The sequence below is a fragment of the Pterocles gutturalis genome, unplaced genomic scaffold, assembly GCF_000699245.1.
Source record: "Pterocles gutturalis isolate BGI_N339 unplaced genomic scaffold, ASM69924v1 scaffold3578, whole genome shotgun sequence".
In the NCBI taxonomy this organism is placed as follows: Eukaryota; Metazoa; Chordata; class Aves; order Pterocliformes; family Pteroclidae; genus Pterocles; species Pterocles gutturalis.
Window position 1 is genome coordinate 80,354 of NW_010120214.1, and position 26,804 is coordinate 107,157.

At 40.7% G+C, this 26,804-nt stretch overlaps 1 protein-coding gene across 1 annotated transcript in view; it reads right to left on the reverse strand.

Annotated features, from left to right (window-relative positions):
• TRPC7 (transient receptor potential cation channel, subfamily C, member 7) overlaps positions 1–26,804 on the reverse strand; it is a 67,033-nt gene that overhangs the window by 3,175 nt on the left and 37,054 nt on the right. The window contains exons 3-9 of the mRNA XM_010076802.1: positions 26,567–26,731; positions 20,709–20,925; positions 15,070–15,303; positions 12,940–13,204; positions 6,479–6,674; positions 3,406–3,627; positions 2,136–2,216 (exon numbers count right to left, since the gene is read on the reverse strand). Coding sequence (XP_010075104.1) covers positions 2,136–2,216; positions 3,406–3,627; positions 6,479–6,674; positions 12,940–13,204; positions 15,070–15,303; positions 20,709–20,925; positions 26,567–26,731 — 1,380 coding nt within the window. The remainder of the gene's footprint in view (positions 1–2,135; positions 2,217–3,405; positions 3,628–6,478; positions 6,675–12,939; positions 13,205–15,069; positions 15,304–20,708; positions 20,926–26,566; positions 26,732–26,804) is intronic.

Sequence of the window (26,804 nt, forward strand, 5' to 3'; positions counted from 1 at the left end):
GATCCTTGTCTTTAACCTGGAGGCCATGATGCCTTCCCACTTCACTATTTATAGTGTTTTATTCTGGACTTCACTTATATGTGCCATTGAAGATCACATTGTACAGACCTTAATGCTCCTATTTCATTCACAGGTTTCTTCTCGACGCTGTGTTTATGGACACTGCAGATGTCACTTGGCACGAGTGTGGGAGGTGCCAGGGCAGCACGAGTGGGAGGAAATGCTTTAACCTTCCTGTCCCTGGTCAAAATCTGACATGAGTCAGCAGCAATCAGAGGGAACACTGGGGCATCAGATCTCAAACCTGGCGATCTCAAATGTGTGTGTTCTCAGTTTGGCAGTGGAAGAGCTGAAGAGCGAAGCAAGCAAAGGAATTAGCTCATTTCTCACTGCTTTATTTTGTTTCTTCAAACAGCAAAGAAATATACTTCTGAGCCTTTGAAAGTACAAAATATTCCTTCTGTTTTTTTTTTTTCCTGACAAATCCTTTCCTGAGTTTTGTAGATGAAGACATTGATAGCACAGCAGACCCCAGTGCTGAACGTGGGAAAAGCTTGTGAGCTTAGCACAGCATTTAGCAATGCTCCATCTGAAAGTCTCAGCTGAAAAGGGTTTGATAAAAGTTGTCTATTGCCTAGAGTAGTTTATTCCCAGATCACAGCAGCTCAAGGCTGACTTATTCTTCCTACTGTTTAAATTTTTGCATGTGTAGGTTCTGTAATTTTTGTTATCCCTCAAGAGCAGTGTATGTACATACAGTCCAGGTGCACAGACTGCAGATCCATCACTTGATAAATGCCACTGAAGAAAACAGTTCAGCAAGAAGCTGCTGCTTCAAAGATTTTCCCAGTCACAGAAGAAAGCTTGCTGGCCAGACTGTCAAACTGTTTGCTCTCCTTTCTACTTAGATAATCGTTACACTCTCCTTATACTATTTGGGCAATTTCTTTCTGCAACAACTGAAACTTTCTAAGATAATCTGAAGACGAGCCCAGTAGGAGCATTATTAAAGCAAAATAACAGGTGGTTATCTTTTTCTATCTATTTTTCACAGCCGCCTTTGGCTTATTCAACCTTGGAAATAAGGGTCTAATTTACCACAAACACGAGGCAGCCTCATTTAGAAATAATAGCTACAGGAAGAGAACGACTCCAGCAGAGGTTGACACATCTTTCCGTTACCTGTGGGTGTGAATGGACGGGGAAAAAGTCAGAAATGCTGAAATGCCATTTTGAGCAGGATACAATCATCTCTTCCCTTTGCCTTCGATGGTATCAAGCCAACTAACCCCACGTGCCAGAGTGAATGTATCCCATTGCTAACTTGAATTTTCAGACACACCTTTTGTACTGGCACAAAAGCCTGGACAATTTTTAAAATCAGTAGAAATTCATCACCGGTCTGCTGTACAGCCCAGGAGCCCATCGTGCTGGATGCTGTACCAGCACAAGACAAACCGCTTTTAGAATTGCCATTGGGCATTTTATCTAACTTAAAGAGACTTGAGGAGGGTAATATTTAATGTGGGTTCCTTCAGATATATCACTTGCCATCAGATTCCTTTTCACCATATGTTAAAAAATAAAGAAGATATCCTGAGGGGTATTATTTTGCTCATTGTGTTACGCTGCTACATATATTTGTACATGAAATAATACATCTGGAGCCAAGACAGACAGCTGTGTTAGTTCCTGCCATGGCAGGGGTACCTGTCACAAGCGTTTTTGAACCGTACCACATTGCAGGGTTAGCTCATGGGAGAAGCCAGAGGAAGCACATGCAGATGTTAATGCAGAGGCTGGAGAGACTCGCTGTGTCATGACAAAATGAAATGCTGCCAATGCAAGACCAGAGGATTACAGCTTGAATGATATTTCCTGTATTAAATTAAATACCCTTGGGGGAATTAATTAGCATGACAAATGCTAACAAGAAGTCTATTTCCATGGGTGATAGGCTGTGTTTGTCTCAGCGGACTGGGAACGTGCCCTGAGCCAGTCCGGTGACCATGCCAAGGCACAGCCTGGCACGTCACGGGATGGATTCAACAGGAAAAAAGCCAACACGACCCTCGCAGGTCAGGGCTGTTCACTGGCAGATCTTTTCCTGGCTCTTGTTTCCATGCTGTGATTACCTGATATCTTGTGGGCTTGTTATAAGCGTTCTTCACAGAATAATTTTCTGTATTTCGAGTGCTAGAGTGAAAACGAACTTTCTGAAATTATAAAACATCATGATATCATTAAATCAATGATAGCTTCTCATACACAGACAGCCCCAAACTAAACAGAGCTTTATCAGTACAGTAGGAAATGGTTCAATGTGTGAACAGAATAAAAGCCACCACATTCCAGTCTAAATACGTAAACCTTTAAAAGACAGAAAAGGGCCAAAACCCACAAATTGCTGAAAAAAGTTGGATTCTAAATTGCTTAGACAAAAATGGTATTCTGACACAGGTTTCAGACAAGAAAGTGTTAAGAGGCACAGAATAGGTTAATCTTAAATAGATTGGTGATTATCAATTTAGAACACAATTTAAGAAAGGAAGAAAAATAACTACTTGTGTTAAAGAGAGCAAATCAATGTGGTATGAGAACAAATCCTGAAACAGAATTTGTTTTCACCAGTCCTCTTAAAACAGTAGTACCATTTGCTACTTTTTTAGCTCAAAAAAAAAAAAAAAGGCATTTTTTTAGCTAGAGCAGTATTTTTTATCAGCAGACATCACAGCTACTAATTTTGTACTCTAGAAGGAGACTTTTCCGAAGAATACACACAATATGTCCTTGGACTTGATGGTCCAAGTTCTAGTGAAAAATAACTCACTTATTCGAAGGAATTAATTCATATCATAGATCCAGAGGAGCCAATACATATCCTAGACCTCTGCACCTATACGCAAGTGTACGTACAGGGAAGGCCCTGGGTAAAGGTTTTTCTTCCCTGACTGGACCAGAGATCCTGAGAAATAGATGATTTTTTTTTTTTTTTAAATCAGGATGATGATAATGATTGCAATAAACATCTGACATAATTTTATTTTTTTTTTATTTCTCACTCATCAGGTGTGCCATGGTCTTACAGAGACTGTTTTGAAGATGATCTGTGAACAAAGTCAACAGGCAAGCAAGAAATGACTTATATTCTTAATTGTTTATGTCAAAACCATGGAAACAATGAATTTTGCATAAGGTCTGTGAAAAACGGGCAAGCCAGACACTTTCACTCATGTGGCTTGGGGAAGGAGAGGCTTAGAGAAAATTTGATTACTTTGGTTTATGCTTTGAAGCTGAAATTAAATTTCAAACAAACCAAGCTTCGTGTGGTTAGCTTAAAAAATCAATTTTGTTTTAAAAATATTATCTTCTACAAAGAAGGTGAAAAGTGAAGACACAACATACCCGCTGTTTGGAATTCAGCATCCCCATCTCAAGATCATTTTCACAGTTTTTGGCCTTAGATTTGCAGAGTTTTATGAGGCACATTTTTATTCTCAGTATGAGATAATAAAATGATTTAGGGCTTGGCACTAGGTTAAAAGGAGCAGGTAAAGTCCTTCCTTCATCAAAGTAGGACAGCCAGAGCTTGGCACGTGCAAACTTCCACTCCACATCCGCATCCTCCTTGGGAAGGGAAGAGAGAAAAAAACACAACACCCACAGGCAGAATTAGTAGATAGAAAGGGATTTTGCTATGACAAGGACAAACATAGGATTTAACTAGAATCGGATCTGTTTGCCAAACCAGGACCCCTGCACACCGCATGTCTTTGTAAACTTCTTTGGGGTGATCTCAAAAGAAGGAAAATTTGAACAAAGCAGTGGATGAACAGAGAGTATAAGTCCTCCAAATACTAGGCTATTTCCTATCTCCTTGGATGTCAACAGGGTTGTCTTTCAGTAACAGTCTGCTGCTTGTGCTATGCTGATAAATGGAAGTGTCAGAACGTACATAGTCATGGAAAGCAGAAGAAACTTTTATATGCACAACAACAATGATGACTGTCTCTGGTTAACTGCAATGCTATCCAACTGCCAGCTAAGTGTTGTCACTGTGTTGGCCAGGAATTCCCCACAGAAGAGGCTAGATCACGGATTTCTTCTGTCATTAGTTGATTTCCTCATGGATTGTGTTTGCACCCACCATCACATCTCCCTAGATCAATACACCTTAATTCTCTTCCTCTTCACCTCAGTGGATGAAGGTGGAGGAAAAGTCCATCATCCAGAGCCTGTGAATCTCCTTTATGAGCTGCCAAGGTGGGCCAGGGTCACTTCCAAGTACAAGGCCAATGTTAGCTCATACTTTATGGATCTGCTTGACATATATATATGGGAGGATGGTCGGGGCCACATATCAGGAACATTTATCAGGCAAAGGAAAGGATGAGATACAGCTGCTTGACAGCTGTTTTCATTGTGGTTTGTATGGAGGCCAGCAGCATCAACAGGAGCATGAGTCTGCCAACACCCCATATGCATGTACATCTGTGTTCTGCTGAAATTAATAACCTCTGATTGCCCCGTACCTCTGAAACCCAGTCAAAAACTGGCATAACACAACTGATATCAATTCTGTCACGGTTACAGCAATATGTCTCCCCCAAGGGAGCAAGCATTCACTTCTTCTGCTGGTTGATCTCCTCATTGTTTGGGGTTGCACCTATACACGCCCTAAGCTGAATTACAGTAGAAATCACCTGTGAACAGTTTTAATGCTTTTCTGTTAGCAGGTAAGAAACTACTGATGGAAGTAGTTCTGCTTTCTGATTGGCAAAATAATTTTTTTTCTTTCCATAAATACAAGTTGTCAGCAAGCACCAATACTTGAGGCATAACCAGAAGAAAACCAGAAGTAGCTGAAGAGAGCAGTTCAATAGAAAGCAGGAGAATGTGCTCACCTACCAGTAAAGCACGTCCCCTCTGACCATAATGGAATTTAATACCTAAGTAATGACCATCCTCTGTCACTACTGACATTGCTCTCATCAGATAAACACATTGGAAAAAGGGATTTTCTCTGCAGTCGGTAGGATGACTCTGTCTTTAATCTCCCTGCTACTGAGGACTGAAAAGAACTGGTATGAGATTTACTGGTTTTTCCCAGGCCTCAGATAGGAGGATCTGGGCCAAATAGCCCACACTTGTTTTTCTTGCTGACAGTTACAAGAACTCTTTAACAAAGTTTTGAAAATTTCCATGCAATCAAGAAGCATGATAACAGATTTTTGCAGGAAAATGGTCATCACAAAGTTTAGATTGGAAGGTCAATATAGGTCACCTATTCACGTATTTTTAGAGATTTTTCTTCAGAAATTTTCAAGACCACCTCTACTTACTACAATAAACTAGAAAATGCAGTAAGAGGCTGAGACCTCTTCAGAAGTAAATGTTGTTTCAGTAGAAGGGGATTCAGGAAGATATTTCATCTGAAGTGATTAGAAACCATTGGGGAAACGACTCTCCCTTCTGCACCCAGGAAATCTCTTGGGGCAGAGAATGTGTGTAAGGTCTCTCTGACGTTTAGATTTAGTTACAGCACTTACAAAATAGAGTTATATTTGCACTACAGTACACGGATGAATCAGACATTACAGTGAGGAATATTTTCAGCTCTGGCCTTTTGCAGTGTCAGTTTCTGAGTGGAGATTAGAACAAATAATTAACACAAACCCAACTACAGAAACTTGACATTTAACAAATCAGAAGAAACAGGTGACTCAGCATTAACATTATCCAAATAATTTTTTTTTTCTGCATTTATTTACATTAGCAGGGAGTTGTTTATGTCCAAAGAATTTAGCAAATCCAGTCTGCTAATAGCAAGACTACTAACCAAGGCTGGGTAAACCCTGCAAACATCTTTCTGCAGAAACCTGTTCATATTCCTTGAGGGCTGTGTCCATATCCTTTAAAAGTTGCTTTTTTGTGAATGTTTGTCCAGTTCTGTTTTGCAGACCTAAATGCTCCTCCAAAAAATCTACATCAAGGTTGTATATCTGATATTTGGAAAATACGGAATTTTTAAATATGTATACGTGAGTTTCGGACCTAGATGGGCTTGGGCATTTAACCAGTAGAGAACAGGGCAAAAAGCCAGATGACATAGTACTTGATCTGTTATAAGCAAACAACGCTGCTAAGGAAACACACATGGAAAATTACCATAACCAACACAGGGAGTAAAAAGATCACAAACTGCTTTCATTAAACATATGTAAAGGAAATTGGATTTACCCACAGATGGTCATTAAAAACAAGGAAGTTGAAGTTGTTCTAGAAATTATTCATTTTAATTATTAGTTCAACCATAATTTGGGGACAGACACAGCCTTAACTCTCACTCAGTGTAAGACCTGTGTTTCAACAGCACTCATCTTGCATACAGAATAAACTACAGCTTCCTTGTTTTTTAACATTTTCATTATCAGTGATAAGAGAGTCCATGAGTTTGTAACCTAATTTCTTGTCTTACCTCAATTTCCTGATAGGAGTTGTTGATCATGGCTATTAGCATATTAAGCAGCACCACCACCATAGTCACGTTATATACTCCATAGAGTACGTATCCAATATTCTCAATGAATTTATGATCGTACTTCAGCACCACAGATATCACTTCAGATAAGCCAAATATTGACCAGAATAATGTTTTAAAACTTTCTTCTACCCTAAAAATAAAGCAAACAAACACTTTACAGAGTTGACACCTGGTTAGCCAGGCCAAATGCTGATAATAAAAACGACAACCCACCAATATAAATGTGATGCTTTGGCACAGTCGTCGTAAGCCATTATCCGTCACCTAGGGATGTGCCAAATCATATTTCCTGATTTGATAAAGAAATATGATTTCTGTTTAATAATATGAAGTTACAGTGTCCCCTTATTTGCCCCATCTGTTCTTCTCAGGTGTATTATTTGTCATTTGGATTTTGTGTCCCTATTAAGGATGACTTCTCCATGGGCAACTTGCAGTTTGAAACTTTTTGTGTAGGGCTTTTTACTTCTACTCACTCACCCTTTTCTCATCCAGAGAAGACAGACAGATTTTCTGGAGAAGGGAAGAAGGACCTTAATTTGACCTTCTTATATGTAATTTCCAAAGCAGAAGAGAAATGTTACTTTTTACCCAGGAGAGTTGACTGGAAAGTTCTGATTTGTGGAATTAATATAAAGAGCACACAGTGCAAATATAGTCAGCCCATAGTCTGATTTGCTTCCCATCCTACTTTGGGACTGCAAACAAATCAGGCACTCAAGCATTTGTAGCAAAAATTTGAAATTAAGGAGTAGTGGATGATGTTGCAGAGAGGCATTTTGATTTGATTATTACCTTTGCTTGAAAGTAGAAAGGAACCAGAGGAAAATAAAAATGTTGAAAGATTGGAAAAAAGAGGGGAATGAGCCAATGACAAAGAGAAGTGGGGCTGGAAAGGATGCAGCTGGACCAACAGGTCAAAAGGAGAGTCTGATGCAGAGGAATCAAAGACGGAACGGGCAGAAGGGGAGCAGCCACAGCTGAAAAGGAAGGAAGGCAGAAGGAGGAGGGTACATTTTGGAATTAGTTTGCTTAATTTTTAATTTAGAAGCAACCTTGCCTTCAGTGAACTATCCTTAGCATATTTACAGTTAATTACCTCCCCTCTCTCCTTGCCTGCCACAGGGGGTAAATGCCTTCTGAAAAACAATGCCATTGATAAATTGTTTTTATGAAATGTTTTTTTCTAGTGCAGCAGACTAATCCTCCTAAATCTGTTTATAAAAACAGATTGTAGACATGAACTTCAACATATCTTAAGGGAACAATAAGCTTTGCATCAACTCCAGTATCAATTACACCACGCATAAAGCAGGAGAAATGAATTCCAACCCTTTGAGAGGCTAGTGCAGAGCATTGGGCGATGACTTTCTGCCACAGGAAACTAGTATTTATCCCCTGTTGTAACTTACAGTATTCCATAGTTCATTTACTAGTAGTAAGACTGCAGTAGGTATGTAGACACCATTCTCAGCCCGTATAATTGCACCAACTTGTGAGTCTGAGCGGTGTTTCAGACAGATGTTGCACAACTTCATTTAAAATGTGGCACTTTTTGGAGTCTCCATGACACTCAGAGTCACCGGTACCTCCCTCTTGCTGCTTTGGATGAGGCTGGGACACCATGCAAAGATACATTTGTGGGATGACTGTGATGCAAACAAGTGCCATCACTTTCCACTTGCTGGACGTTTCCTCTCCTGGAACGCTCTGCTCTTGTCTCCTGCCCTCGTCTGCAGCGCAGGGTGGCTGGCATTAACGTGTCAGATACCTTTCACTTTTATGGTAGCAGCCTGGCCAGTGCTTATTCTATTAAATGTTGTACTTTCCAGTTAAAGAACATATATAACACCAAAAATCTCTGGCTCTGAAACCCGCCACCGAAGTCACTTATGAAACTAATAAAAACCACAACCCCCAGCCTTGATCCCAGCTGCACCCTGCTATTAACCTTCCTTTTTTAATTTGGAAAGGTTCCCTGAGTTTCCCACCCTGCCGGCAGATTTTAATACAACATGTCAACTCTGCTCCTTTTCCGCAGCTTAAACATTAACCTTTGCTCCGGAGCCGTGCCAGATTTGCCTTGAAAAGTTAATTAAGGACCGTGAGGGGCCCTGACCGCCCTGAGCACTGCAGAGGAGAGAGGATCCAGTAGTCCTTAAACCCAGCTTCAGGTGAAGGACCAGTGCCAACAGTGGTGGGACTGGGAAGGTGGTGCGAGAGGTGGACCTGACCTGTAGCACTCCAAAACAGTGCTTAGCAGCGTCTCCAGGCAGATGCAGGTCTCTCTCTCTTGCAGAGAAAATATTTCTAAGGGGACCTTGTACTAGTCCAGCTCCACCCTCCAAAAAGGTGGATGGCTCTTTCTCTCTCCCTTTTCAATTACTGTCAAATTGCACGAGATTTGGCATAAGTCACAGGGTACATCAGTTGGTTTTTCTCTCTCTCTCTTTTTTTTTTTTTTTTTTTTTTTTTTTGTGAATATCTCATTAAAACACAAGACGAAGAGGTTTGGAGCCAAGTTCTCAAAGATTCCAAGATGCTGATGTGTCTCATTGTTGCCAGGTAAGCAATTTACCCCCTTCCTGCAAGGTCAGCGGGTGTTTTGTCCTTCTCAAAGGCAGACAAATGAAGGAATGGAGGAAGCCAGGAGTCCTGCCCAGACTGACAGCTCCTGGCAGCAGGAGGACCTGGCAGTGGCAGATTGACTGTGGAGATGGGGATGCTGCACACGCTCTACTCTGGTAGAGCCAACTGTTGCAGTGGGAAGAGAACAAAGAGGTTTTTTTGTTTCAATACACATAGACCTGTGAAAGCTAAACAAGAATTTTTAATCAAAGAAGAAAACAGATGATAAGCAACTACATAGTTGCAGTTTTGACTGACTTTTGTAAACTGGAGTGTCCTGCTCATCAAAAAAGGTCATGGCAAGGCTATGACTTCATGTCAGTCTTGTGTCCTCCTCTTTAAGAAAGCTTAAGGCATCCTTTCAGACTGAGTTATTTCCTTAAATTGGTTAGTTGACGTTTAAGACTGCCAAAAAAAGCAATGCATTCAATATAATCTACAAAAATATCACATTTGACAAAGCAAAATGAGAAGAAAAAAGCCTTCAAGCCTGGAAGTAACATTGGCACTCAACGATGAGTCACATTTCCCTTTGGGGAGAGGGAGACAGAAAACCTCGCGTTGTAGCCTTCAGCCTGATCTGTGATGCGGAAAGCAAGATGAATGCAATCAGTCTTGCCTCCATTTCGATTTTGTTTGCATAGGATGTTCTTAATTACAGGCTGTTTCAAGAGCTGTGTTCTGTACACAGCATCCAATAAACAGATAAACATAGTTGGAGTTGGTTACAACAGTTGAGAAAATGGTCTACTTTTCAGCATTGCAGTACTTCAGAAAAAATTTGAAAGTATACCATCGTTAGCTAAATAATCTCTGTATTTAGCAGTCTCCACTGCATTTTCATTTTCTCTCCATCAAGAGCATTAAAATGGAAGAAAAGACAGAAACTTTGCACAATAACTCGGTTCAGAGGCCACTGGGATGCTACCTGCTTGCTCTCCACATGGCAACACAAGCAAAGCGGAGAGCAGGATTTCAGAAGCGCAACAGCAAGGGAAGGTGAAAACTAACTTACACCAAATGTTCACTAATTATTGTCATTAGAACTTAGCAAGCAATTCCTTCTGAGTGTTATCTGGACAAACGTACACTCTTTTTCCCTGTCCTGGGGAGCTGTCATTTTCTTAAACGTCTAACTCAAAGTTATTTCAGCAAGTATCTCTCTATCTCTGAGGTTTCTCACTAAGGATCTCCAGTGAGCTGTCGATTCAACACCCTTTGAGACTGGCCACAGTCAATTAGGGCGCAAATTGAATCGATCTTTTTCTGTAATGACTAGCCAACTGATCTCTGAGAATCAGGTCCCATAGCCAGATAGTCACATTTCTGAGTATAAAACTTGCTTTCTGTAAAATTGCACCCATCCTTATTAGATGCCCAATAGGAAACGCAACCAGTCAAGTCACAGAAGTCACAAAATGGTTATGAGGACACCAAAGCAAATGTTACTTTTCTTTGCCCCAGTAAATTTTTCACAACAGGGGAGCTACTTACTCAGATCTAATATTGAAGTTTTCCTTCTTTTCATGAATAAGTTAATGGCAGCAGGAGCCTGCCACGTTCAGCAAGGCCCACAGGCAGCTCACAAAAAATAGAGGAGGAAACGCCGCTAAAGTGGGTCACTGCCCATCTGCCAATATAACCTTGTCATTAGCTTGTTAAAATTGTTTGAGACTGTATACCTCAGGGTTTGTAGCTTGTTGAATGAGGTATCTAAGAAGGATTTTTGGGATGAACATTAAGCTATTCTCTTCATTTCATATGATGAAAGGGCTCATTTTCACTGGTCATCATTACACTCCTGTGTGTTTAAACAATCAGAAGAAAGTAAGTCTACTTTAAATCTCTTCCAAATTCTTAAAGGGAAAATTTATGCTCATGGAAAATTTGCTTCATAACAACATGAAGTACCTCCACAACCAGTAGCCACCAGGCTGACATTAGGGAGGAAGAACACTGCCTTTTGACAAGACTCTCCCCAATTCAAACACCCCTTGGGCAGTTAAGCAATCCTTACTCCAGAGAGCAGTCATCATTTTAGTCAATGTTTGCTCATTATTTCCATCAAAAGATAGAAACTACTGGTTTGATCCACTTAGGTAATGAGTACTAATGAGAGAGTTACCACACAGCATTGCATCAGAGACTGGAATTTGCCGGTGACGTGCCTGGGAAATACCATCACCAAGAGTTACTGTGCCACCAGGCAGGCAAGGATGGTATTGACTCAACTTCTCGTTAAGTCTTGTGCTTCAAGGGCATCACATTCTCTTCAGATAAGAAGCGAGTCACATCCCACACACTCAATTTTCTTCTGCTCTACTACTTAGCACAGCTAAATGTAATTGCATCTGGCCTCATAAATCCTTCCATTAAAATGCATCCTGAGGTTAGAGGGGGGGTCTAGAAGGCATATTTAGCCCAATTAGAGAAAATCAACATTATGATGTTAGAAGGCACATGTTGCACAAGAGGCTTTTGTGATAAAACTGCTCCTCTGCATTTGAAAGGAAACAGACATTCATAGGACAGGGATGATGCTGAAAAGGTCATTTCTACTAGAGGAGCTACGAGCTAAGCCCCCAGCTTGCTGTGAGACATGTTAGAGAAGTGACACATCAAGTGCCAGCTGCTGTCTGCTCTGCATCTGGCAAACCCCATGGGCTCAGGCATTACAAGTGTGGCGTGGCTGCCTGGAAGTCAGATCTCAGCAAGGGGATAACATTATGCCAAGCTTTCCTCTTCCCTCACAGACGGGTGTGTGGGAAGTTTCCTTGTCCCCACCGTGTCCCTAAGGCAAGTCACAGTGGTTTTGTGAGACACAAAGCTGACTGCCAGGGTGCTCTGCTGGTGTCACATCACACTGCAAGGGAGGAGGCTTTCCTCTGGATGCCTGGGACACGTTCCTCAGACACAGCAAGGCACCATGATATCCCCTCCTCTGAAAGCTCCTTCAAGACCTCAGCTGTCCCCCCCCGCCCCGAGGGATGGGACTTGGGTTCCAGGGTCCCGGAGAATCAAGGTTGCATTTTGTGCTACCTTGGAAGGGTTGTAGGTTTTCCCTTTTCAAAAGCAACCTCAGCTTGAATCTCATTCCAGAAACATTTGATAACCTCTTTTTCTTCCCAACATCCCCAATAAGGTGGAGGCAGGGCATCCAGCATGGCCACCTCTACGTGAGCATGACCCAGCTGGACCCACCACCCTACGTGGGCAGTCACCTGTCGTGATGCTCTGTGCAGTTTTCACATGGCCTCTGACGAAAAGTTCCCAGCCAGGGTTTACAAAACACAGCCTAGACATCCCAGTTTGGTTTGCTTCTATGAGCATCACAACTAGGAGCTGACTCTGCAGATGTGCACTTAATAATCACAGCTGCACTCAGGTGGGATCCTAAAAGAGACCTCACATAAGCAAAATCCTCCCTCATTTTACATACATTTTGGCTTGCAGTTCTAATAACAATAATCTTAGGTCTAACCTCTTCTCCACTGCTTCTCTTGACTCACTGAACATCTCACAAAACATTTTCCAGATCTGTCCTTTTGTTTTCCAGAAATAACCATTTCTGAACGAGGCATCTCCATACACTCAGGCCTTGAGCTGGCTGCCAGGGCTGGAGGCTGTGGCACACGTTTCCTAGACAAAATCTGGATGTGACTTCCCCACACTGCTGGAGTAGAAACTATCTGAGCAGACCTTGCAGCAGCAATGGACCAGAATGGATTGAGCCTTACAAAAACAGCCACTTCTCCCCAGGTACTCACGTTGTAAAAGCAGGGTTGTATTTTGCACCAAGGTAGTATGAATAAAGGTTGAACATTCCAATCATGAAGGCCAGGAACACCATGATGAAGATGACCATGAACTTGAAGATATCCTTCACAGTCCTCCCCAAAGAGATCTGCAGGGGGCCGAAGCTTTCGTTGGCTGGAAGAATGTAAGCAATGCGGGAGAAGCTGAGTACCACAGCTATTGCATACAGTCCTTCTGAAATGATCTGAGGATCCGAGGGAAGCCACTTGTTCCTGGCTAAAACAATACACGTACATCAGGTATTAGTAATGAAAAGTGTTTAGATGGAAGCTATGATGATAAATGACCCCTTTTCAAAACTGAATCTTGGTTTTGGCCAGGAGTTAAAGGGGGAAAAAAAAAAAAAAAGGTTTGGAACAACTGGTCACTGAAGTCCTCAATAAGTTGTACACATACGGGTAAGAAGAACTAGTTGTATTTTCCACATGGTAAAGATGAGAAATGAGCAAGTCATTGGGATTTACCAAAGTTGCACAGCAAATAAATAGCATGACTTTAAACAAATGTGATATTTTCAATTTCCTAGTCAAACATCAACTGTGCTATGCCTTTTCCATCTGAAACCCCTGAGGTGGAGAACCAGAAGGCAGTGGAGTTTGGCTTTGGATTTGTATACAATGTTTGGAAAGGAAGCATTAAGGAGACCAAGATCTCTATCCCTACCACTAGATAAGAAAGTTAGGACTTGTTCGGATAAAGCAGATATAACCATCAAGTGTATCATCTTTGTGTTATCTTTAAATTAAAACCAATTCTTGCAGTCTAGTTACTCTAATATTTTTACTTTAGAAAGCTTATTGTTGATACCAGATATGCATAATTTATTTAATCTACTGAAAATTTGAACATTTGTACTAAAATAGCTTATAAGTGTCCTTGCACAACTGAGTTTCTTGGTGAAAAGACTGACTCAGAGCTAAAATAATATTTTTAAGGACAGAACAATAAATTTAGGCATTATTTGCAGTAATCTGGAGCAAAGGAAAAGTGGCAGATGGAGGAATTTGCAGGATCTGGTTGTGCCATTCTGTTCTGGACCCTTTGCACCTTTGTATCACGAACTCACTTTAAATGGGTCAGATGCAAACCAGAAGAAAACCACATCATCTCAGAGGCCTCTTGCTTGCCTGGGCAGGGAGAGAAGCTGACCTTCAGAGGGGACACCCCGAGCAAGAGGCTGAGCTGGTGTGACCAGCTGACAGACCCACCAGCGAGCCCGTGGCTGTGCACCCCAGTGTGGGGTCGGGGCGCATGTCCCTGGTGCCACACGGTTCACATCTACAGTGGATGAAGTTTGCTGCTCTACAAGCACATCGCTAGAATAATGACCTTACAATCCCAGGGAACAAACAGTGCTCCGTTTTGCTCAGCTCTCTAGCGCTTGCAGCCCCTCCGTGAGCAAAAATCCCCATGGATTTTGTTCAGGATTACCTCCAAAGCTTGCAGAGGCGTGCAATAAATCCAGTCTCCACACTGGGGTGCAAAGCTCTATTCATTTGTGAATATCAAAGAAAAACCATTTCAGCCATCAAAAATAATACTGTCAAGGCTATGCTGCTGCTTCTATTTCCAGATGTTAGTATTTATAGATGATACAGGCTCTCAAAAAATAAAGTTTTTCTCTTGGAGGAGCAGCAGTTTATGGGTGTAATTGGTGTTTGCATTTCCATCATACAGGTATTGGATGTAACAGATGTGCAGGTGCACCAGTGGTTAGAAATGCAGTTCCAGATCTTATATTTGTTCACACATCTTCCCCCTCTCACATTTGGAAAACCAAGCAGGTTCATTCATCTGTAATTTAAATTATGTTCTGCTCACTCCCAGTTCCTGAAGCTATTTTGTCAGGATGGGATTGACCTGAATGTAGCCTTAGCACAAGATCAGAGACTAAATGAGACACAGATCTCGACTCCTTTCTGACTGTTTAGGAAGATGGCTGGAATGGGTAGATCTGAGAAGAATAATTGGGTTTAATTAGAAAAAAACTACATAAATATCACAAAAAGAAAGCTACTTTCAGCACTGCTACATATTAGCCTAAAAGAACAGTAAGCATTAGACAGCAAAAAGCATCTTACCGTAAGTAAAGTAAGCAACTTCAGGGGGGAGGGTGACATTATTGAGGTCATCATCTTGAATGTACTGATCTACGTACTGTTGTGCTTCCGTCGCTTTGAGAAAAGCCATGAACCTGGCAGTGAATGATGCCACGAAGATGGACAGCATCCCAAAGTCCAGCAGGTTCCAGAGATGCACCACATATTCGCGTGGACCCTCTTCCCAGATCTCCTTGCACTCTGACCATATCATGCCTGTGGAAAGGCGAGGGCGTGTTTAACTGGCAAACACAGAAGGTGTTTTTTATATTCAGCTAGACCCATTTTCTGGCTAACAGTACCTTCTAAAGCCAAAACAAATAATTCCAATTAAACTGAATTTCTTGAGAAAGGTTCTTGTAATCTTTCTTAAAATTTATTAAAAATTTATTAAAAATCAAGCTTATATGTCCTTTTGTATATATGAATAGACATTTTGAAAATTCACTGTGTGAGTCAATGGTAAAGTGGATTTCTGGTGCTGTCAGAGAAAGCACAGTTAGGAAATAGTGAAGACATTAGAAAATCCTACTGCTGATCTATTTAGAAAAAATTTAGATTTCCTCTATTGTCCCCAAAATCTCCTTGCTAAGCCGTGCCACTGAAGATGGTATCGCTTGCTCTACTGATGTTTTCCTCCTTCCCTAGGACAGTGAGTGGGTCCAGTTTGAGGGCAGGAACAGATCTGAGAGAAAATCTGATCCAAGAGTAAATACAGTACAATCAGAGAAAAGGTAAGACAGGAGTTCTGCCCTTGTAGTATGTTTCATAAAGTTTTATATCCAATAATTATGAATTTCCATACATTAAAGTCTGATCTACCACTTTGAAAACCCTGTCTGAGTTTGGATCTTTCTGACAACAGACTTACAGAGAAACCCAAATGTCAAACCCAGAAAAATTCAAACATTTTGACATCCATGTGGTACTGGGGAGTGCTGGGGAGGACAGGTGAATCCAATGGGCAAACTGGAGCCAGGTCAAATTCATCAACTTGCCCAACTTTCAATCACAGCAGGGCTCCAGGCCCAAAATCTTGCTTCTGAATAGCTAAAATATTGGAATATTTAGCCCCCTGATAAATATTTCCTGCACTCTACCCAATCCAGTTTCCATAGCAGCAGGGAAATTCACATTTAGTCAAGCAGGAGCGGTGCCTGCCAGTTTCCACGTGGCCTCCCGCAACTTCGTCCTCTTTGTGAACTCTTCTTCATTCTCTTTGCTGGAAGCTCTTGTGCTGTGGCATGTCAATGTGTTTGCTCAGCTACTTCAGAGACTCCTGAAAGCACACGGCATCCCAAGAGGAACTGCTGAAAGCTGGATTATAGGGAAGGAGACAGGTCAGTGTGAATTTAGCCGGAGGCTGAGGGAATGAAGAATGAAAACCATAACATGCTGTCAGTCCTTGTGCATGGGGAAGGATTTGAGAGAAAATGGAAAGCTGAGCTGTCAGTATCACCGGTGGCCAAGGCACCACCAGCTGGTGACCTCCATAGCCCTGGAATCTCCAGGCAGATCCCTGGAGCCGTACCCTGATACAGGTTATGGCCTGTATAGATCTGTCTTGAGAGAGAGCCTGAGGTCTGCTGAGTGCTGAGCAGAGCCTGAGGGAGGGCAGGAGAGGAGCCCCCAGCTCTTCTTCTCAAGTCCACAGGGGCTTGGCTGAGCAAAAGCAGGAGCTTCATCCCAAGCTGCCATTCACCATGAGCAAGATTAATAGTGAATAGCCTAAGGGAGAAGGGGGAAGAATTAGTTTCTTAGGAACTGTCCTGGAGAGAGGATGAAATACTAAAGAAACTTTTCTAGCTAAGAAAGAAATATTCCAGAAGTGACAGATAGGGGACATCAGCCCTACGTGTTATGCATGAGTGTCATATAAAGGTACTGAAGCACTTCAGGAAACATCACATGCATGGTTATAATGCTGACGAGAGTTCTTGTTCATTGACATCCAGAAATGTCTTTTCTGTTTTAAATATTAACTCTCCGATCCAAATTTATTTCTAATCTTGGTCACTTAATATACCTAAGTTGCAGATTAATGAAGTCAGGAATGTCTAAAACTGAGTAGACTGACTAAAATTAGAATCACTTGGTGAAAGTATCGCACTGTCGGCCCAGAATTTATATCACTCTTTTTGCCAACTGTGTGGCAATCATTTTTTATCCATACATATGGAAAAATGTCTATTCAGGACAAGTAGGAAAGTCACAGTAATTATTTGGTCAGTAGTGCTGAGTAATTGTATGTACATTGTGAGAGAGTAATTCAAAGTTTCTCCTTAAGGAAAAATACTAAGAAGAGAAAAAGCAGCTAAAATTCAGGGGATGGGACGTAAGATGGGATGTAAGAACAGAAATAAGGGAAGGCAACTAGGGTAGAGCAGATTTGCCAGGATGTGACTGCATTTCAATACGGTGTTTCTGAGGCCCCTGACAGCTCTGGAAGAGGTCGTTTCCCTGAGTCTGACACACAGAGAGGTGGGACATGAGCAGCTTCTTCAGGTCTCTTGTGTTCTCCCACAGCAGGGACAATCAGAAATGTCACCTTGATGGGCATTTCTGGTTTCAGCAGGGGAAGGAGAGTCAAGCTACAGGCACAGCCCATCTGGAAGGAAAACAGCAGTGTGCAAGAAGTGCTGTTCTCCACCTGTGCACAAAGAGGAACAGTCTGTCAGATTTATATATCCACTGGCCTGGTACATAAATCACAAGCAGCTGATGTCAGAGAGCCGCCTTTGAGCCTTGCTGGATCTGCCAAAGGCTGTTGGATTAAGAGACAGAGTTGTGCTCAGATTGCATCTACCCAGAGCTTAACTGCTGCCTCGGCTGCTATTGCAGCAGGGATTTTGTCTCTCTAAATGAAACCTCCCTGCTCCCAGTCTGCCCATATTGCTCATGAAGAAAATCCCAGCCTTCCTCACTTGAAGGCAAGAGATGGGGAGACCCGTTGGCAGGGGGAAGAAGCAGCCAAGGCACACAATGAGCCACAGACGCACGAGCTGAAATTGCTGTGCCCCATGCACAAAGGGGCAAGCTCTCCTCTCAAAGCATTGCGCTATAGCTCTACGTCATCTACAGCCCTTGAATGCTTATTCCTAACAAAGAGGAGTGACATCAAAAAGGTGTTCTTCCACCTACAATGCTATTTGGCTGTTCATGGGGATGATGTTAAATGGACTACTAACACTACCTGGTTGATCCAACCACGCTCTACAGACGTTTCAGAGGTGCAGACTAATGGAAAGTAAAGCCTCTGATAGGGATTTTTGGAGTAGGATGAAGTGCTTGCTTGGCTGAAAGTCATTGCCTCTGTTTGGTTTACTCCATTATTTGCCTATATTACAAATAGTTGGGAGCAGGAGATGGCAATGGCATCTTTTTGCATAGCTCCAGTCTGAAATTCTCTTACTGGTAGAATTTCTCTTGTGGGGGTCAATTTTCATATCTCCAGCGAGATTAATTGCAGGGAGTGCTATCACAGATCGTGCTCACTCATGTCCACACTACGCTATGCTAATGTAGCACATTATCCTTGAATAACGCTGCTCTGAACATGCGTCATAATTTTATGGTTGACAGTCAGATAACTCAGACAGCCAATTTTCTCCCCAAAAAAGAACCGAGATCAGAGACCTGTAAACTAATTTCTCAAAAATGGTCTGCTATGGTTGGAACAAGTAATTTGTCATCAGCATTCATCATTGCAGACAGAGTATGAAGGAGAAAAAGGAAGGAACAGAAAAAGAAGGAAGGGATTTACAAGCTGAGAATAAAAAAAGTTACACTTTTTGATTGTACTCAGAATTGAAATGTAGGTAGCACACCTACACTGTTGGGTCTGAAGACAGGAGCTGCAGGTGTTGCCAAGCAGGATTAAATATAGCGGTGTATATTTAGTATACAAGGGTTAGATTTATTATACTTCAATGTATACTTACCGTCTGCTTACATTTGCCTCTTTGGAAAAGCATGTCTTGGCAACTTTACTAGTGATATTTATCTTTAACATTCACTTTATTTCATTATATTTCTGCTTACATATACATATTTATAATACCTATACAATTTTTGTGCCAGGAGGGTGTGCAGTCTGCCACCCTTAGTGTTCATATGCTCCTTAAAGAGCAGGGTCACATATGGGGGTCAGCAAGTGCCCAAGCCCCCGTGCCAGCTCTCTGCGGGCCACGTGCACCAAACTTTCACCTTCCTATTGCTGAGATATTATTTGAAGCTTTATGTAGGCAGACAGGTAAAATGGCCAGAGACGACTGTCAGTGCTGATGTAGGCAGTCATTAGAAAACCTCATTATATTCAGAACTCTGTACCATGAATCACCTTTCTTTTCCGCGAAAAGTGAAAACCTTGGCATTAAATGAAATGTTTTCTTCTTCATCTCTCAGGAACTCACCAAGCAGACAGATACCTACTGCTTATAAGAAAATAATACCTAGTCTAAAATCTAATCATCTTGTCCAACTGCTTTAATATCATTTTAAAAATAAATCTTACAGACTTACTCTATCCAGTCTGGCATCTATTCTTTTTTTTTTTTTTTCTAGCCTAATATCCTGTATGGGATTCTGATTATTGTGGGGACAGGGAACAAAGAAATGGTGGCCAGGAAGTCATCAGATAGACCAGCCCAAGCCTATTTTTCAGGGTGTTTCATGCTATCAGTATTTATGGAACTGTGGAATTATTTGCTGCAAGAAAAGATTCAAAATCATGGTGATGAGTAAAAATAGATACAAAAGAGGCAGGCAAAGATTCTGCAGAGTTGATAAGCTCAATTTCCCGATAAATCCCTCTGGACTTGTTTAGATTAGTGGTTCAAAGTAGCTGACCTGCCAGGAATAAATTGTACCTATAGGAAAAAATGATACATCTGAATTTGCCTAAAACTCCCTGGAAGTTTAATTTGTGCACATGACATACTTTTGCACTTGAAGGGTTCATCCACATGAATCCTGACTTTATAATTTCTGCATAACTTATTTTAAAAGATTTGAATGCTGTTCTGTCCTCTCACCAGTAACAACTTCATACTATGAGGTTCATAAAATCCAACTCTTGTGTACCTGACAGTTTTCATCACTAGATCTCAGAGTGCATCACAAAAAAAGTAAATAACAATATACCAATTTTGCAGATGAAGAAACTGAGGTTCAGTGAAAGATAATAGAATCTCGTAGAAGGGTAATAAAACAGGCTGATGGTCACCCACATCCCAATGGACACATTTCTTTCTGCTCACTTTAGACAGAGCGATGTCCTGTACTGAAGTTATAACTTGCAGTGACTACATTACCTTCTTTAAGATGCAATGATTAAACCAACAGAGGCAAGCAGACAACATCTATAGCATACAGCGTGGAAAATCAGGAAAGTGAGACTTTGCTAAGCATCATTCAATATTTTCAAAAGCAGTAACCGAGATCAAAGTCATCTTTGATCCTGTTTAATCAAAATACTTCCATCAGCCTCTTATATAGCCTCATGGTGGTTTTTTAATTTTTTGTTTGTTTGTTTTTTCCTTTGTCTTGTCACTGTCTATCACGCTGTTTCTACTCATGTTGAATTTCCCTGGAAGTCTTGTAAACATTTTGATTTTGCTTACCCAATACCCACTTCATGATCAGCAATTCTGTCCATGAGAACTGAGTTGTTTTGACTCTAAATATTTGTTTTGGATGATCAGTGATGGTCTCGTTGGGGAGATTTTTTACTCCTTCGAACCGATCTGAAGCATTCACTACTAACAGTCCAAGGAAGATTGTGAAAGAAACCGCATGTGCCACAAACTTCATGAAAGGACTTCGGAGGGTCCGTCCCAACTGCAATGAAACACACACAAGATGTAAGATTTTTTCTCCTCATCCACTTCCAGAATAAGTTTTTTTTTTTTTCATATAAAAGTTTGAAAAATTTGCCCGTTGAAAGGATTCAGAAATGAATTCTAGGTCATGAACCAAATGAGTTTTAGATTTGTGCAAGTCGTTCTTTGCTGTTACTAGACGTTAGGCATTGCAATTCAAATGATGCGCTTTGGATCATTTCTGTGCATGGCATTATTTTACATTGCTCCTTTATACCCACGTATAATATCTAATTGCCCTGGCCATATGGTAAGTGGAAAATTAAGAGACAGGACATCTATACAGGAGACATGTTTGTGTGTATGCTCGTGTGTGTCAATATAAATCCTAATAACGGGCCCACTTCTCATCCTTATATTGTAATTATATATTAGAATTTTTATTAATGATGAATGCTTGGTTCATTAATGACGTGTAGGAAATAGCCTTCTGTTTAAAGATTCTTCAGTAATGCTTTTAATATGTTTTGGTATGACAGTCTTCTCTCGTAATTACTACAAAAGCTGGAGATTTGCTCCACAGAACACAAGGATTTATTTCAATTGAATAAACTAAGAATTGAAGCAGCAGATTTCTTCATTATAGCTAATATTTGTTCCATTCTTCTGAAAAAGCTTTCTTTGATAATTAATTTAAATAACACTTTTCATTTTACATTTTCTGTGGTCTAAACCACCATTATTCCAGAAAGATGACAGAGTAGAAGCTTTTTTTGGGAGAGCAAGGACCGATGCCTGTGGTGTAGGACACAACAGACAGCAATGAAAGTACCACCCTGTACGTGCCCTTTCCAAAACCTCCTCAAAGCAAACAGGATTTTTTTGCAGTATATTACTGATCAACTTCCCTTGATGACAAGGTATGCTCAAAATTTTCTTAATATCTACTGACTTGATCATAAAACTTCATAAGAATTATGAAAAAGGACTGAAAAAAAATTCCTTGTTTTCCTACTTATCTCCAATAGCAGCTTTGTTCAAAGGAGCCCATGTCTCTGGTTACTGCAGGGCAGGAAATATTTTAAAAGCAGGGCTCTTTAGGTCTACTGGAAGTTTAAAGGAAGACTTACTGGTTCTCACTTCTTTTTCTTCCCTGAATTTTTAAAATGTCAAATAAATCTTTTACGAAGTTGAGAGAATAGAAAATCCTATTGGAAAATTTGTATGTTTCTAAATACCTGAAAGACTTTCCAGTAAAAAAAATAAAGAAACTCTGCCATATCCCCAAGCCCTTATTAACACATGTTTTTTTTCTGAGGTCAATAAGGTTGCGTTTAAGCAGGTAGAAATTGCACTGAACCAAACTCCAACTTTCCTTAATCTTGCCTAGGAATATTATGGCAGATGTAGGAGTAAATGAAGCATGTTAAAAGCAATTCCAAAACTTGTGATGCTGGTTCAATGCTCTGCTGCAGCCCTTGGTCTCGTGTTAGTTCTCAGCAACTTTTCATGGCTGGTGTTGGGTAGATTTACATTTTGTAACAGAATTTATATTTCCAGTACAGAGCTGATGGGGTGGTGGGATAAATTTGAACAGCATCCCATACAGTAATAATCTCAGATGTTTTCCTCATCTGCCCTGTCTGAAAGAGCTCAAAGAGCACGAGTAAAGCAAAGCAACAGCTATGGACATATGGGACCTTACCAACAAAGTTTTAAGAAAATGCATTTGCAGTCTGTGCAGGAGGCTTTTCTACCTTGAATTCACTAAAAGAGAAAAAGCACTTTCTATTGAATGACGAATTTTCCCAAAATAATTAGACTTTTTCTGCTGTCTATAGAAACTTAAAAAAAAAAAAAAAAAAAAGACACCTAAGATTGAAGAAGCACAGCCTCAGTTATCAGAGAAATTATTCCATGTATTACAGAACCAAATTAATTCTGTGGGTAATTTCACTTAGTTCTCTACTGATTCAACCAAAGTCTGCATTTAGTCAGTGTTGCATCAGCCTTTTATCCCCTTTATTACTGTGTAAATCTTACAATTTTTTTTCTCGAGCTGGTGCTTTTCATATCTTCTCAGAAATGTGATTTTTTAGCTAAGCGCTATAGGAAGTGAAAGCGTTGACTAGAATATTCTGTAAAAAATTAATGAAGCGTCAATTCCTCCAGTCAGCCTAATGCTTTATGACGATATGATATATTTTTCAAGAAACATGATATAGTTAAACTCAAGGTGTGTGACTGCTTGGATACATCAACGTCTCAATTACTTTTTTAAAATAAAAATATCATCTTTCATCACACCAGGCTTGCAGGGAAGTGCCTGACTGTCACAGTTAGGACAGAAACGCTGACAGTGTGTGAATACAAAGGTTCATTCTTGAGAGAACAGCTCATTTCTGACTTAGGATCCTGTTTGTATTACAGGAAAATAATGAAACATGTAGACATGTCAAAAAGAAAATCTATAAAATGTGATAGTCAACCAAAGTTTCCAAATGCAAATTAACCTCAACTCCAAGAGGCAGGAACAAATGAAAACAGAAACATCATAAAGAAAAAAGCCATTGCTATTTTCAGCATTATGCTCAGGGTAGAGGCATGAAAAATATTGTTGTAGAAATTGTATGTAACTTAACAGAGAAGGAAAATACCCAGAGTAAAAAGGTACAGGTACAGCTTTAGGTGTATTGAACCATTAAAGTCCCAGTGCTTAAACGATGCTGGCTCTGTCCCAGCGGGAGCTCCCGGCCATAAATCCTCAGCATGGCGACGTGAAAGCCAGGGAACAACCCAGGCGATGAGAGCCATGTATAAATGATCTCTGCTAGTGCTGTAACATTTGAAGGAGCACTTCTACCACCCAGAGAAGAAAGACAGTACTTCTCAAAGTCCTGCAGATAGTCCAAACAGTCCTGCTTGCTCTTGTTATTATTTTTTTGGGCAGCAGACTGTGCGATTTTTCCATTCTATCTCTTTGCCTTTGCAAACTCCAGTTAATACTATTTAGTAAATTTTCAAGGGTGGTATTTGGTGTGGTATATTCTAACTTCACAGAGCTTTATTAAAGAAAATTTTCTGATAGAGAGTAAAGGTAACCTCTTCCTTGCTAAGATACATCAGTGAGGGAATTATTCTGAGATATGAATTAGTCTGTCACCCTATGTGAAACTGCAGAATTTGACCAATAAGTCTTAAGAATGTGATACACAGTAGTATTGCCCAGGATGGCTCCTATAAGCAGTATTCCACATTACAGAAACTTCCTTCATTTTTCTCCCTCTCTTATCCCAGAAATGATTCCCTGACTCATGCCTGGGCAACCACGTGTCTTTTAAGTCAGGTCTGATTTGATTTAAGTTAAATATCTTTGTTGATTGTTACTATGGAGAAATTATTTCATTACCCAGTTATGCAACATCAAGATCGTTTCCATGTCTTCAAACCAAACAAAACGACTGGAAAATTGACCAGGACAAATTGGGTTGCTCAGAGCATCACACGTAAATTTTCTGTTAATAGCACCATCCTTTCAGTGGATTCGCTGCTTATGTAAAATCATGTGCAACAACACTATGAGAAGATACAAGGCTCATGTATCAACCCTCAGCCCTTGAACTTAATAATGACGATTTTGGGAGAGGTATCAATTCATGGGGGAAAATGCATTCATTATTCCGTTATTTCTATCAAAGACCCCAATCAAAAATCAAGACTACATTGTTCTGATCAATGCAAAGCCATGCATGCAAAGACAATTCCTGTCTGAAAGAACTTTCAATTTGACATTCTGATAGAAAGCTACGTATGGTTTTTCACAGTCTAAAGTGGAGTGAAAAGAAAGGGACATTGAAAAATGAGAATGCACAAAAAGTTTAGTGCAATGAAATCAGAGTCGATGGAAAGTTGCTCCCCTCCCACCATTTTTTAAAAGTTTAATACACCTTCTTTAAGAAATGAAAACTAAATAACTTTCTCAATCATTTCTTATTTCTGCTGTAAGATTGATTTTTTTTTTGCCTTGGATTTTCCCTTTAGTTTTTATGCTTCTCATTGAAATTCTCCACTTATTTCTAGTCTAATTGTTCTCCTCACCTATTGCTATGTGCAAATGCAACCTCCATCATTCTGAGAGCACACCACAAATGTTGCTGTTGGCTGGCATGCCAACTCCCAGCACATTCAACAGAGGTGAAGGAAATTAAACAGCTTCATAAATCCCCGCTAGACTGAGTTCTGCCATAACAAAATCATGCGGTAATTCCGTACTTGAATTCTCTCTACGATCCAAGCAAAACCGCCCACAGCATAGCCCAGCTTTCACATGCACAAACTCCGGAGTCCTGTCCAGTGTTCGTAAAAGTGATGCAGTTTTGTGTTGATACAAACCCTGGGAAAATGAAGTTGCATTCTCAATTTCTCTAAGAGAAAGTACTTTTCTGGGAAATACTTTGGAGGACACCAAGCCTTAAACATATTTTGTTATCTCAGATGTTCTGAAAGACTGTTTTCAAAAGTTTTGCCTGATTGCAGCAACATAAATCTTTCCAAATAGTAATCTTTCCTTCATACTCATCCATGGATCTATAATTTCTTGGGCTTGACAAATTTAGAAAGGATTCCTCACTGGCTTTTAAAGGAAATGGGAGAAGATGCTTTCAAGACTGAATAAATTACCAGCACCAGGGGTAATTTTGATCAAATTTAAGTGCCTCTGATAAGCCTCCTTGAAGACCTCTGCCTTGTAATGGATGGTGTTGTTGGCTATTGTGGAATGTGAAATGATCTTCTCCCCTGCCGCCCTTTTGTTCTGTGGCAAGGGTAGTGAAAAAGCTATTTATCACTCAGCCACACACCTATTTACCTCCAGTTGTTTGAGCAAACTCTTTCAGGATGGAAACCTCACTCCAGATTTCAGACCACAGACAACCGAAGCTTTTACCTAAGCTAATGGTTGGCTCTGGTCCTTTGACCTCTAGGTTTTGGCAAAACTCTCCTACTCCATCTGATGCTGTGAGACACAGAACAGACGTATTCAGCTACATGGCAGTTTTCCAAATTTCATCATCTTTTCTCTCAAAACCATAAAGATTGTATGATTAAGTCTAGTCTTCTCTGCAGGGGCTTCACCTGGGGCTTGCCAGAGTTTCAGGCACATGTGCCATAATAACGCTCCACTAACTGAAAATAAAAGATCAGAAAGAAGGAAAGGGAAGAAAGGAACCCTGAAGAAGGGAGAAACCTGCAACAAAAGGTACTTAAAAGGAACGAGAGCTTAACCATCAGAGTTAACTAAAAGGGCAACAAAGATCTCCATCAGTTATTCCCAGCTTGGGTGGTTCTTCTATTCTTTATTCACCCCATTCCTGTGTTATCTCCTCCTATCCATTTGTTATTCCTATTCTTTTCTTGTCACCCACTGTCTCGCCCTCTTCCCCCACCACCCCACCTCTTTTACCTATAGAGATGAACCTCAACCCATGCCTAATCATTCCATTTGTGCACATCAAGAAGCACCTCAAGTTTGCTCTCCTCTGGGGCAATCTTATAGGACGGCATGAATCACTTCCCAACAGCGTCACAGAAACACACGTGACTTCATTCCAGGCCCTGGTTAGAAATGACCATAAAAAACATGCACCTGAATGAGTTTGTACCTTGCTGCAGGGAGCGATCCAGTAGGCTATGGCGAGGAAGGGCAGCCCAATGGAGACCCCAAAGACAGCCAAGAACTTCACAGCTATAGACTGCTGCCGTAAGCCTGAGAGGTTTTCATACCACATGGTGAGCAGCTGCTGCTGGCAGTTGGGGTGAGCAACAAACTGTAAGACAAACAAAAATAGAAGCGTCAGCAACATTGTCTGAAGAGGTTGAGATTTCAGTGAACAACCTGCT